The sequence below is a fragment of the Primulina tabacum genome, chromosome 11, assembly GCF_025594145.1.
Source record: "Primulina tabacum isolate GXHZ01 chromosome 11, ASM2559414v2, whole genome shotgun sequence".
NCBI lineage: Eukaryota > Viridiplantae > Streptophyta > Magnoliopsida > Lamiales > Gesneriaceae > Primulina > Primulina tabacum.
In genome coordinates, this window is record NC_134560.1 from 31,723,039 (window position 1) to 31,737,821 (window position 14,783).

Sequence of the window (14,783 nt, forward strand, 5' to 3'; positions counted from 1 at the left end):
TTCTAGGAGCTTGTATCTCCTCACTTAGCTCATTGGGTGTGGGTTCTACAACTGTGGGTGTCTCTCAAACCTCTTCGAGTTCTATCATCTCGCCTTTTCTATCCAATAGAAATTCCTTTTCCAAAAAGGTTGCATTCCTAGAAACAAACACCTTTGTTTCTTGGGGATGATAGAAATAATATCCAACGGAATTCCTTGGATATCCCACAAAGTAGCATAAAATGGATCGACTATCCAATTTATCTCCCACTACCTGCTTCACATAAGCAGGACACCCCCATATTCTAAGATAAGAATACTTGGGAGGCTTACCCATCCATATCTCATATGGAGTCTTGTCAACTGCCTTTGTATGGACATTGTTCAACAACAGTGCCGCTGTTTCAAGCGCATATCCCCAAAAGGATGGCGGCAACTCCGTGAACCCCATCATAGACCGAACCATGTCCATCAAAGTCCGGTTACGACGCTCCGAAACACCATTCAACTGCGGTGTAGCGGGCGGAGTCCACTGCGAGAGAATCCCATTCTCCCTAAGATATTCTTGGAACTCGGCACTCAAGTACTCACCACCTCGATCCGATCGAAGTGCCTTGATGCTTCGTCCCAATTGCTTTTCTACTTCACTTCTGAATTCTTTGAACCTTTCAAAGGCTTCAGACTTGTATTTCATCAAATACACATACCCATACCTCAAAAAGTCATCGGTAAAGGTGATGAAGTAGGCATGTCCATGCTTAGTGGTGATGCTAAGCGGACCGCACACATCGGTATGGATCAAATCCAATAACCCTTTGGCTCGCTCCGCATGGCCCTTAAAGGGAATTTTGGTCATATTTCCTTTTAGACAGGATTCACAAGTCGTGAGAGCATTAATATCGGACATATCAAACATGCCAACTCCCACTAGCTTGTTCATCCTTCTTAAGGAAATATGTCCTAATCGAGCATGCCATAATTGTGCCGAATTAAGAGTATCTTGTTTGCGCTTATTTGTTGTTGTTATTGCTTGGACATTGTTAAGTGGAATATCTTTCAATTTTAAGGTGTAGAGATTGTTTTCAAGTTCTCCGGTACCAACTAAACATTCATTCTTGTAAATATTGCAAACACCTTTACTAAATAAACAAGAAAATCTATCAATATCAAGCATAGGAATGGAAATAATGTTTTTAATCAAGTCTGGTACGAACAAAACATCTCTCAAAACAAAATTAAAATCATTGTTCAAATGTAAATAAACATCTCCCACAGCCTTGGCAGCAACCCTTGCTCCATTGCCCATCCTCAAGAAGGTCTCACCTTCTCTGAGCTTCCTACTTCTTCCCATCACCTGCAAATCATTACAGAGATGTGAGCCACAGCCGGTATCCAATACCCAAGAAGTAGAGTTAATGGAGATATTTACTTCAATGTAGAACATACCTTTGCCAGAACCCTTCTGGGCAAGATATTCCCTGCAGTTACGCCTCCAATGTCCAGGCTTCTTGCAGTGATGACAGATGTCAACTGTCTTCTCAGCCTTGGCTGGCGCGGCTGCCACAACGGGACCCGGAGTTTGCCTCTTCAAGGGCACGCTCTTCTTGGGACGTTGGAAAGAACGCTTCTTTCCCTTCCCATGTGGATAGTTCTTTGTGCCAGATGAAGAACCCACATAAAGAGCCAGCTTCTCCTTTTTGATAGTGGACTCAAAAGTCACAAGCATGTTCACCAACTCTTCAAGGCTTGGCTCAAGCTTGTTCATATTAAAGTTCACGATAAAAGGATCAAACGAGCTAGGCAACGACAGCAGCAGCACATCCGTGGTCAACTCTGAAGGCAAGATCAGATCCATGCTAACGAGCTTATCCACGAGCCCAATCAACTTTAGGACATGCTCATGGACCGAAGCCCCATCTCGCATGCGTAAAGTGATGAGCTCCTTGACTGTGGCATGCCTTAGAGGCCGAGTCTGCTCACCAAAGAGCTCCTTGAGGTGCAAATGAATGTCAGCAGCATTCTTTGCATCCTCGAATCACCTCTGCAGCTCATCGTTCATCGAAGCCTGCATATAACACCTTGCCTTCAAGTCATGGTCACACCATTCCTTGTAGGTCTGCAATTCCTCGGGAGTGCAGCTAGTCGGAGCCTCAACAGGGGGCGACTCAGTTAGTGTATATGCGATCTTTTCCGAGTTTAGGACTATTTTCAGATTTCTTAGCCAAGTGAGATAGTTAGGTCCGATTAAGACATGTTTTTCGAGAATAGCGGAAAGCAGGTTGCGAATTGATGACATTGTCAAAGATTTGTACTGAAAAGTAAAACAGATAAATGTTAATGACTATTTTAAAATATAAGATATAAAGTTTGGACTTTTACTTTATAAATTATCGCTCCCACTGTTTTGACATTTTCACTACCCTCTAGTGGAAAAGGGAAACACTTTCCTCAGAAGATACGTAAGGTCCTAATTAGCGAATTGTGATCCCGAATAATATCAGCCAATCACAATTCCTAAAAGGTAGTTTCCAATTGCATTGCCATGCAACCCTCTACGTATACTTTTGTCTCACGTTTGATTAGGACCCAATAATATGACGTCGTTCATCTTTACTTGTCAAGCCTAACCCATCGATATTGAACCTTAATGGACGGTCGTCATGAGTTCCCTCAATAATATGAGCCGAAATCATGGGAGTTCCACGTAGTTCACATCACCATGTCAATGGATGTCACAGCTTTCCGGCACCCAGGGCCCCCAATAATATGAGCCGAGCCCCGAGTACGGGTAGCGTTGCAGCCCATTGTCGATGGAAGACAAGGAAATTATAAACAAATTTATAATTCCCCTTTTCGGACTTGATATTAATTTTGAATCTTATTCAAAATGAGGTTTTTAATTTTGAAAGGTCTCATCATTAATTTTATTTTAAAAGCTCGCCATGTTTGATCGTATGTTTGCCGGATTCATGCAACTTTGTTATTATCATAATAATAACGCACATACTCAATATTTATAACATATCATGCATATATTATAAACAGTAAACAAACAAGGATGATCAATCGCCCCAAAACTAATGGCCCATGTGAGCTAAACACGGGCCTAGGTCCAATCCTAGGGTAAATGCACGGGATGCAAATGCAACTATTACATTAGCTTCCAATATTTACATGTCTTCGATCTTCATAATCATCATGGCCACCATCTTCCAATCTTGATCATCCACTATTATAATATTTACAAATAAATATCCATGGCACATAGGGATATATCTCATGGGGTGGGAACGGGCCATAAACCAAGCTCACTTTATAAATTGATAATTATTACAATCATTCAACACAAAATATCCTAGCATACACCTAGCAAATTGGGCTTGGGCTTTTGATCATCCTTCATGCATAATATCACATATCATACACCATCAATTAATTATCACAATAATTAATTGATCCAATATTATATATCTTGATCCAATCACTAACCGCCACAATTATAAATTAAATTAACAAAGTATACAAACACCTTTGTCTACTTTCAAATTAATTTATTTATAATCGAATTTCTTGTAAATCACAATTTACTATAAATAATTAAAGTCTTACTTCATTTATTTATTTTATGAGAAAATATATGCAACAATTGTAAATTTAAACTTAAGGGCCCAAAACTCATTTTTCACCTAAAATACTTTGGCCCATTTAAATTTCACAAAATATGTTAGTCATCCAATGGCCCAACAACTCAAGGCCCATGACACTAAGATTGTCCAAAACATTTTTGGAAACCCTAGTCGTCATCCCCGTCGCCGGAGCTCCGTCGCCGGATTCCGGCAACACCCAAAAAAATTTTTTTTTTAAAAAACTGGAAGTTTCAGGCAGCCCGAAGGCTGCCCCATTTGCTGCCCGAAATTCTCGGGCAGCCCGAGATTCACGGGCATCAACAAGCTGCCCGGAAATTTTTTTTTTGTGTTTCAAAAATTTGGCCTTCATGTATACCTTGCAAAAATATTTCTCAAGCGGTTAGAAATCGATCTCAACATAATATTACGTAAATATTACACAAAAACCGTAACCTTAGCTCGGATACCACTTGTTCGCGGACCGGTTACGGTGGCCGGAAGCGCAACGGAAGTCAAAAATTTTTAATTTTAAGCTCAAATTTTCGGCCACCAAGTTTGTGTGCAACATTTACATTCAAACACCATAAAACATTCATAGGGTGTTAGAAAGTTTTACCTATCAACCTCTTGAGGTTGATGAATGGCTCCAACTTTGTTGTAAACAACAAAGCTCTTCAAGGTAGGCAAGTCTACAAGCTCCTCCTCCCTTTCCTTCCAAATAAGGCCCGCCACTAACTAGGTAAACCCCCTCATATTTTGCACTAGAAAAATATGAGGATTTTTCAAAGAGAAGTGGCAAGAATTCCTCAAACAAGATGAAGAGAAAAATGGAGAGAAAATGAGAGTCAATTTTTCGGCCAAGTGAGGGGAGAGTGAAGGAGTTGTCTTGGTGTGTTAAAAAGTGGTGACCAACTTTTGCATGCCATGCAATTTTTTCATCAAAAGTAATCCACAACCTTTCACCTCCCAAGCATGCATTCTCATTTGGGCTTGTAACAATTACAAGGTCCATCGACTTTTATTTAAATGTCTCAAACATATTTGAGCCCATTTAAAGTTTACTTGATTTTACCCAAGCTCACTAGTTTAATAATTATTTCTAATTGGGCTCTACAAGGCCCAATGTATTTTAATTAATTCAACACTTGAATTAATTTAATTATTTGGACTCTACTAGGCCCACTAGTGTTAAATTAATTCAACACTTGAATTAATTTAATTTAGTCCATAATAATGTTTATGAAAATCACAATTTACAAATACATTATTTACTTGGCCAAATTTTAATTTTAGGAACACATTCGTAAATTAAAAGTTACATTTCTCTCATAGAAGTCATACTTCTATTTTTTCTTTACTCTTATAAACACATTTATAAGCCGTTCAACACATTGAACTATTTTACTTCTCATCGGGATTTACAAAGCTAGTACTTGTGTGGCCCTCAATGGTTTATTGATACGACTAGCCTGTGGGTTCACATCTCCATGTGATTAGAACTAAACATGTCCTTATATGAGCATACCCCAATTGCTCCATTCTTATTTATCAACCCCTTGATAATAAGAACGTCAGAACTCAAGTCTGATATTACCCAACCAATCATGTTAAACGCCTAGCAGCATCGCTTACATGATTCCCTAGGTATCAAATGATAGTGCCTGCAAGAACCATTCAATTATGGTTAGCGTACAGTACGGTCCCTTCAACTCATATATCCCGACCGATTCGACAACTATTGGTTTATCGAGAGTTGTCAATGAATCGATACTATGTGTCATGTCATAGTTGCATCGATGATGTAATCTATGAAACCCCTTTCATAATTACAACCATACTCTGATCAGAGATTTCAAACTACACGCACATGAAAACACATAGGATATCCATACCCGTAGGTAAGCGGTGAATCCCCGACTACAATGCATCGACTCCTATATGTTTCGCCGTAACACCCAACCTTGCCACCTGATGACCCCATAAGAGTCGGTAAACAAGTCAAAGTGAAACGCTAGCACATAGAGTCTCAATGTTGTCCCGGGTCATAAGGACTAATGATGTACAACCATAAACTAGGACGTTTCCACTCGATAAGTGAGAACCACTTGGAAAGTCCTTTATGGAGGGTTGTTCAGTGCACTCTACCAGGAGCACCTATCTGCATGCTCGGACATCACAATGTCTCCTACCAATGAAACATGGTACTCACATCGCAGATACTAGTCTCTAACTCGAGCGGCATATATCCTTCTTATTGACGGCTGAATCGACTAGGAACCGTTTAGAATATACAGTATTCCAAATATGAGTTTCATGATACTCATCATATGAGCATCTCATATTCTTTCTACTATTTGTATATTCAATGACTTTATCTATTCAACTAGCATGGGTATACAGATAAAGATGCGCCAATATAATAAATTCAAATATTATTAAAATAAAGATCGTTTATACATAGAGTTTCATCGTGAACACTCGGCCAACACTTGGCTCGACGTGCACCTACTCTAACAAGGCACCGCCTAGCAGAGGAGCAGAGTTTGGGAGAAGAAAAAATTAAATTTTCTTACTAAGGCATCGCCTAGCAGAGGAGCAGAGTTTGGGAGAAGTTCAATTTTTCCTGCTAAGGCGTGGTCTAGCAGAGGAGCAGAGTGGAGGAGGTGAATTTTATTTTCCTGCTAAGGCATCGCCTAGTAGAGGAGCAGAGTTTGAGAGGAGAAAAATTTTATTTTGCTGCTAAGGCACCGCCTAGAAAAATTTTATATTCCTGTTAAGTCATCGCCTAGAAGAGGAGTAGAGTTTGATAAGAGAAAAATTTTATTTTCCTGCTAAGGCACCGCCTAGCAGAGGAGCAGAGTTCGGGAGAAGAAAAATTTTATTTTCCTACTAAAGCATAGCCTAGTAGAGGAGCAGAGTTAGGGAGGAGAAAAATTTTATTTTCCTGCTAAGGCATCGCCTAGCAGAGGAGCAGAGTTTGAGAAGAGAAAAATTTTATTTTCCTGCTAAGGCACCGCCTAGGAGAGGAGCAGAGTTCGGGAGGAGCAGAGTTTGAGAGGAGAAAAATATTATTTTCCTGTTATGGCGTCGCCTAACAGAGGAGTTAGAGGGTGATGGTGAAGAGTATTTATTTTCCTACTAAGACCCGGCTTAGCAGAGGAGTTATGAGATGATGAGGTGAGAGTTTGATTTTTCCTGTTAAGGCCCGGCTTAGTAGAGGAGTTACGAGATGATGAGGTGTGTATGATTGATGGTTAGGTTATTTGATAGACGCATGTAAGAATTGAGGTAGACACCTTGTCTTGAGGAATTTTTGTAAGTCATGAAGAAACTTGAGAATAAGTGAATATGTGTGTTGGAATTATGTTATCCAACACTATTTGGGTTGCGTAAGTTTAAATTTCAAATTTAGGGGATATGCGTTCATACGAAAATTTTGGGTGGAATAAAAACAAAAGGGAATTATTAGTTGTGTTCAACATAAGTTACCAATGGTCGAATGTTAAGATTTTTATCGAGTAAGAAATCTAAAACCTTGATATGGGGATTCTAGAACTCTACGGGTTATAAGTGAAGTTGATTTAATAAAATTATTCTAAGGCTACCATGGGATGACTTAATAAGTTTTAATCATGATCTTAAGAGTTAAACTTATACCTTTGTTGTAATTTGATTTTCTAGAAAGTTGTGTATGATTGATGGTTAGGTTATTTGATAGACGCATGTAAGAATTGAGGTAGACACCTTGTCTTGAGGAATTTTTGTAAGTCATGAAGAAACTTGAGAATAAGTGAATATGTGTGTTGGAATTATGTTATCTAACACTATTTGGGTTGCGTAAGTTTAAATTTCAAATTTAGGGGATATGCGTTCATACGAAAATTTTGGGTGAAATAAAAACAAAAGAGAATTATTAGTTGTGTTCAACATAAGTTACCAATGGTCGAATGTTAAGATTTTTATCGAGTAAGAAATCTAAAACCTTGATATGGGGATTCTAGAACTCTACGGGTTATAAGTGAAGTTGATTTAATAAAATTATTCTAAGGCTACCATGGGATGACTTAATAAGTTTTAATCATGATCTTAAGAGTTAAACTTATACCTTTGTTGTAATTTGATTTTCTAGAAAGTTGTGTATGATTGATGGTTAGGTTATTTGATAGACGCATGTAAGAATTGAGGTAGACACCTTGTCTTGAGGAATTTTTGTAAGTCATGAAGAAACTTGAGAATAAGTGAATATGTGTGTTGGAATTATGTTATCCAACACTATTTGGGTTGCGTAAGTTTAAATTTCAAATTTAAGGGATATGCGTTCATACGAAAATTTTGGGTGGAAATAAAAACAAAAGGAGAATTATTAGTTGTGTTCAACATAAGTTACCAATGGTCGAATGTTAAGATTTTTATCGAGTAAGAAATCTAAAACCTTGATATGGGGATTCTAGAACTCTACGGGTTATAAGTGAAGTTGATTTATTAAAATTATTCTAAGGCTACCATGGGATGACTTAATAAGTTTTAATCATGATCTTAAGAGTTAAACTTATACCTTTGTTGTAATTTGATTTTCTAGAAAGTTGTCTATGATTGATGGTTAGGTTATTTGATAGACGCATGTAAGAATTGAGGTAGACACCTTGTCTTGAGGAACTTTTGTAAGTCATGAAGAAACTTGAGAATAAGTGAATATGTGTGTTGGAATTATGTTATCCAACACTATTTGGGTTGCATAAGTTTGAATTTCAAATTTAGGGGATATGCGTTCATACGAAAAATTTTGGGTGAAATAAAAACAAAAGGGAATTATTAGTTGTGTTCAACATAAGTTACCAATGGTCGAATGTTAAGATTTTTATCGAGTAAAAAATCTAAAACTTTGATATGGGGATTCTAGAACTCTACGGGTTATAAGTGAAGTTGATTTATTAAAATTATTATAAGGCTACCATGGGATGACTTAATAAGTTTTATACGCTAGCATGTATTAAGCATTGAGGATATGTAAGAATGCGACATTCGTTTCAATGAGGAAAGTTCGAGGGCCTTAGGCCTCAACTATATTGTAATTGGGAAGAAAATGGTTTAAGCATGTAATTGGGACTTGAAGGGCTTTAAAATATAGGTAGAAGTTTGATATTGTATAAATGGGTTTTATGAATTATCACTACTCGAAATTTAAGATTTGCGACAATTTAATATTTGGGATGTACTTGTAAATAATTAAGTTATGTAAGTTTGGTGTCATAAGATAAAGATACGATTCAAGGATCTTGGGCTAATCTTATTATGAGGTTGAGATAAGGTTTAACATTTAATTGTTTTACCGAGGATAGAAGTCGATCAGTAATTTTTGGTGCTAAGGTTTCTTAAGTTGAACCGCATAAATGCTAATGTAATAGTTCGATGAATATTAGGGGTATAATATAAGAAAAATAAGGTGCGATAAGTTTGGACATTCATCTCTATTATGAGGAATTGCGAGATAAGTAAAATTCGAGTTCATAGTAGAATAGAACTAAGTCACCATAAGTTGTTTTAAGTTACGATTCGCAAACGAGGATTAGAAAGTAGAGTTAATCAGAACCGAGGAAGACATAAGGACATCTTAAGATTTATTATTTTATCAGAGTAGCGCCGCGAAAGCGTGACCATTGGGATATTAGAACTAAGTTTAAACTTTGTGATTATCAAGGATAAGCGAATTTCGGGGACGAAATTCAATTTAAGGGGGAGAGATTGTAACGTCCCGAAAATCGGAAAGTCCACGTGAACCACATGCATGCAAATTATTAAATTTCTTTGGTATTTTATTAAATTCTTTTAAAGCATAAAATGCATGTTTATTTTATTAATTCGTGTTTAATTATTTTTATGCATAATTCATGTATGGTAGAATTTATTCCATACATTTTTGAAATTCATGCAGTAGGGTTTTCTAAGTGCATTTTACGCTTGAATGAGGAACGGATACCGGAGAATTTTCAGGAAAATTATTTTAATTACATGATTAATTTTTATAAATTAATATATGGTGTTTTAAGTGGATTTTTCAAATAATGGGATTTTTCTGGGTATTTTATCCGCATGACTTTATTTTTAACGGTACGCAAATTTTATCGAATCGGAAGACTTTTTAATGGTTCGGCTATCATTTTCAAAACCTTTTCAACACGAAGTATTTTTCGGAAGTGAGTTTGAATTTAAAAGGGATACTTTTAAACTTATCGGGCTTAAAACTCTTTTAAAACCTTTAAAATGAAACTTGATGCCCATTAACCTATTATTAAATATATAATTATCACTTAAGCACAATTAACCTAAACCTAAATTCATTTAGCCGACACTTCCCCCCACCACTCAGCCGCCCACTCCTCCAATCAGCCATTCTCTTCGTGAGTTGCAGCAACAAAGAATTCGGTGCCTCCATTTCCATTCAAGCTAGAGTCCCCTTCGGCTGTGTGTTTCATTTCATCTTTTGGTTCACAAAAAACATCAGGAACGCATGTATTCTTTCCTTTGTATCATTCACGCCATTATTATGTACATTTGTGTGTAAATGCATAGCAACCTTTCGATCCAACATGGGTGCACGTTATGTTGAAGTTTTGACACGAAATGTTATTCTTTTGGTTGCATGTTCACGGTTTTTGAAGGCATCTCACGTTCTGATTGTTTTTGGTGCAAAAGGCCGCTGTTGTATCGTGGTAGGGGTCGAGTGTTGTGCAGATCATGGAGGTCTAGGGCTGTGCCTCGATCGTTTCACGGCTGGTAGAAAGGGCCGTGCGTCTTGGGATCGCCTAGCACGGCTAGTGGCTAGATCGGAAGTTTTATAGGGGCAGTGGTGCATGGCTCGACCCTAGTCAAGCAGCTGACCCACTTGGGTCCGTAACAGGGTTAGGAGTGAGCCGTGAGCTGCTGGTCTTGGTTTAGTAGCAAGTCGAAGGGAGTAGGCCGAGGATGGTTCAGTAGTGTGATGAGCAAATTCGATTCCTAGCATGTGTGTCCAGTGTGCAGGCTGTTTGGGGTTGGGGCCGTGGGGTCACTGAGTCCAGTAGAGTCCTAGGGAGGGCTAAGAGGGGGTTGGTTAGAAGTCGACCCATTCAGTAGGGTTTTCGAAAGGCTATAGTTGTTTATTTTCCAGAAATTTTCAGGGCTGGTTCAAGGGGCATATGGGTCTGGTTTTGATGGTTTTAAGGCCTCTTAGACGTTTATTAGGTGTGGTAAAAAGTCGGGAGAAATTTGGTTAGGTTTCGAGTCGATTCGGGTTAAAACCGGGACTCCGGTCTAAGTTTTAAAACTAATCGAGTGAGTTTGGTATTGGGCTCGAGATTACATCTAGGAATGCTTTTAAAAATGTTTTGGGACATTTTAAGGAGTTTGGTAAGCTTCGGGTAAATTTTAGAGGTCCATGGGTAAAACGGAAATTTTTGGGTTTCAAGGGGCAAAATGGTCATTTTGCACCCGGGGTGAGAATTTGGTCATGGCAGCGCCTTGAGCACAAATCATGATATTTTTAAATGTTCATGCATCACGTTTACGATTTTTACGCTACTATAATAATTATGGTGCATGCTTGGTTTAAAGGAATTAAGAGAGAAAAAGTGAGAAAGTGAAGAGCATTCTGTCTCCGCCGCGCCGCGTCGTTATTTCGTTTGTTTTCTGTCAAAACAAACCAAGGCATGTTTATATCTTCTTTCACTCTTCAATCAAGCCATATAGGTATTTTTAAATATCGCAAGTACATGATTTTAATGCAAGAAGATCGAAGTTGTTCATATTTAATTATGTTGGTTAATTATATTACGTGCATAGAAAATATTCATTTTTGATATTTATGCGATATTGCTTGTGGCCATCTCACTATCATGGGAGCATTATTTCACCCAGTCGCCAGTTACCGGTCAGTTCAGTTATGTACCACCCAGTATACTGTGGCATTAGTCTGATCAGACGTTCATTACTTCACCCAGTCCCCAGTTACCGGTCATGGGAGCATTGTATTATTCGGTCGCCAGTTACGGTCAGTTCACTTCAGTGCAGGGGCCACTTGCGTAGACCATAATCTCAACAGAAAATTATTAAATGCTATTTCAGTACAGGGCTCCAAGGAACAAACATTTTTACTATGATTTTCAGTTCAGTTATGCACGTATTATAATTGCTCATGACAAGTTATTTTCACATTATGCCTCATGACATGATATTTTATCCCATGAAAATTTTACTATATTATTTGCTCGTTATTTATTATATATGTATGCTGAGTCTTTAGGCTCACTAGACTTGATTGTTGTAGGTACTGATGAGGTCGGGGCCGAGGACGGGGAGCCGTGATCTAGCTTGGGTCGGCAGTAGTGGAACCCGAGGACCTCATTTTTAGCATTTATTATTTTCCGAACTCAGTTTTTATCTGTTGATGAATTATTTTAAATTGATACTTTGCAAACATTAAATTCTTCTGCTGCTATTTTGAATATTAAACTTAATTTATCAGTTGATTTGATGAATGAGGCAAATTTTGATTATTTTAAAGAGAAAATTTTTAATTTTTCCGCAAATTTTCAAACATGAATTTTCGGGCCATTATAGCGAGAGTGCGGGCTAGGTGTACGAGGCAGGGGCGCTCGTGCTGGGCGAGGGACGCCAGGCGAGCATGAGCACTCGGGCGAGGCAAGATTGACGAGAGTGGCGGGGCGAGCTTGTGGCACGTGCGCCGGGCGGGCTTGTGGCAGGGGGGAGGCGCGCCGGGCGAGCTTGTGGCACGTGCGCCGGGCGAGCGTTGGGGAGCTTGTGGCAGGGGGGCCGGGCGAGCGCTGGGCGAGCTTGCGGCTAGGCGAGCGCGCGCTGGGGCGAGGCGCCGTTGGGGCTTGTGGCTGGGGAGAGGCACGCCGGGCAAGCTTGTGGCACGGGCGCAGGGCGTGCGGCTGGGCGAGCGTGCGCCGGGCGAGCTTGTTGCACGGGCGCTGGGCGAGCGTGCGTCGGGCGAGCTTGTGGGAGGGGGGAGGCGCTGGGCGAGCGTGGCTCGGGCACTGGGCGAGCTCGGCAGGGGCAAGGGCTCGACGGCGTTGGGCGGGCTCACGAGCGCAGGTGTAGAGAGAGAGGGTGGGCTGCGATGGTGGAGTGTATGTGAATTGCAGTGGAAATTCTTTATAGGAGAAGTGAGAATGAAGTAAGGAGGTGACCAGAGTAGGGAGGAAGCCCAGATCAAATCTTTCCCCGCAGAGCAGGATTGCGACTTGATTTGTTTCCAAAGTTTTGGATACTGACGAGCGACAGGAAGAAAATGCACAACTCACGCCCAGTAAACCGAGGACAACACAATTAATCGAACTTCGAACCTGCGATTCAGTTCGACTTGGGAGGGGGAGACTGGTGATACCTCATGGATGAGCCCATTACCCCTGGCCCATCCCTAGCCTAAATGGAAGACAGGCCCATCAAGGGCCCAGATATTCTCTTATAAATATCAGGTTTGAGTGTTAATTCATTCAATCAATATATTGTTTTCAGCAGCACCCTTAGCTGCTTCCCCTATATATCCTCAGTCACTGACTTGAGCGTCGGAGGGGCTACGCCAAGACACCCTCCTGGCCCCCTTCTAACGGTCTTCTTTGTGATTTCAGGCTCAGAAAAATTTCAAAACTTTGCGTCTGTACTAGTGACACTTGCTGAAATCGAACCCTAAATTTCCCGTGAGTATCAGTGGGATTGTCAAATTTTAGTATCATGTCAGCAATCTCGATGAAAAATGACTGAAATTGCAAAAAATATAAGATGTGGAACTAAAATTGAAATTTTACAACGTAAAAGGAAAAATCGCAAAGAAAAAAACATGCAAGACAAAAAAGAAATTTTCTCTTATTTTTTTTCAGAATTTAAAAAATTGACATGTTAATATCGCCCCATGTAAATAATAATTGATATTGGCATCGACCCATGTTAAATTGTAATTGATACACAAGAAAATTTGCACGAGCCCCTGGGATTTAGAAAATTGTAGTCTTTTAACGTGTTTTTTGGGTAAAAGACGACGGTTTTTAGAAAATCGTTGTCTTTTTAAGTGTGGTTGAAGGCATATTTTGTTGTAGCATGCAGTTAAATTAATAATAATCTAATAAACCCTCCACTTTTCAAAATTCAAGCTGAAATGTCATGCACACATACAAACACGACAACAGCCGGATAATTCCGGTGAGAATATAATCCCAGTATAAATCAATGAATATGCAATCATATAATCAATATAAAGCATGAAACAGATATCAGATATATACATCAAAGTCTGAAACATAATTAATATCAAACTATCAATTATCCTCGTGACTCCACAACTCAGACTAGACTCAATCCTAGTCTACGGATCCCGGTTTCCAGATGTTGGTATTCCTATATCGACCAACAGTAATAGAATAAACTCCGATTCTATCCACGTCGATATAACCAAACATCCGGTGTCTTGACCTATCCGTCACAGACCGTGGCACTCGCCAATACACTATCTTGTGACATCGTGCAATGTGCCCGTGGCGATCCCACCACTATCAGGCACTTCTGTCACAAGATCACTCGTCTAATACTTATCTAATACATGCTTCCTATAAATCAATAGAACATCATATAAAATCAAATCAATGCATATAACAACAATAAGTATGTGATTTAGGGAAACCCAAGTATATCTTACTTGAGTCGATCTCCCAATACCACATTGACTTATACCTTTCTTTCGTAGTCTCGGTCTGACGAACTGGAAGTTCTGAATTCAAGACTGTCTCTATCAATCTGAAATGACATATCGAGAATCATAATATCAACATTTCATTCTCAATTCAACAATGAATCTAATCAATCTGAATTTAATTCAAAATCAACGGCATAACGGAATAATCTGAATATTCCCGTCAATACAACCTCAACAGATATTAATTACAAATCATAACTCATATCTGATACAATCTGTGATTCATTCATAATCCAAATATGTCCGATTTCAGATCCATATAATCAGAAATTCATAACAATCCCATAATCAGTCTGTTTTTCAATCTGACTTCGATTCTACGATGTCTAACATGTCCAGAACATCATATATGAATTATATCAAATTCCTTCAACATCATATTTTCAAATGATACCAGAAATCATTAAAACTTATGTCTGGTTGTAGATGTC

The 14,783-nt window shown here is 39.0% G+C and overlaps 1 protein-coding gene and 1 long non-coding RNA gene across 2 annotated transcripts; one reads left to right on the forward strand and one right to left on the reverse strand.

Annotated features, from left to right (window-relative positions):
• Positions 1 to 775: 775 nt before the first annotated feature.
• LOC142519080 (uncharacterized) lies at positions 776 to 2,018 on the reverse strand. The gene is made up of 2 exons (XM_075621982.1): positions 1,426 to 2,018; positions 776 to 1,333 (listed from the first exon to the last, which is right to left on the reverse strand). The coding sequence occupies exons 1-2, from the start codon at positions 1,901 to 1,903 to the stop codon at positions 1,317 to 1,319; spliced, it is 495 nt and encodes a 164-aa protein (XP_075478097.1). The 5' UTR covers positions 1,904 to 2,018; the 3' UTR covers positions 776 to 1,316.
• Positions 2,019 to 9,960: 7,942 nt separating this feature from the next.
• Positions 9,961 to 12,107, forward strand: LOC142518876 (uncharacterized). Its single transcript, XR_012813666.1, has 2 exons — positions 9,961 to 11,631; positions 11,908 to 12,107. It is a non-coding gene; the product is annotated as an uncharacterized LOC142518876 (long non-coding RNA).
• The last annotated feature ends 2,676 nt before the right edge of the window (positions 12,108 to 14,783 follow it).

Excerpts from the sequence above, each read along its gene's own strand:
- LOC142519080 (XM_075621982.1), bottom strand. The coding sequence starts at position 1,903 with ATGCGAGATGGGGCTTCGGTCCATGAGCATGTCCTAAAGTTGATTGGG.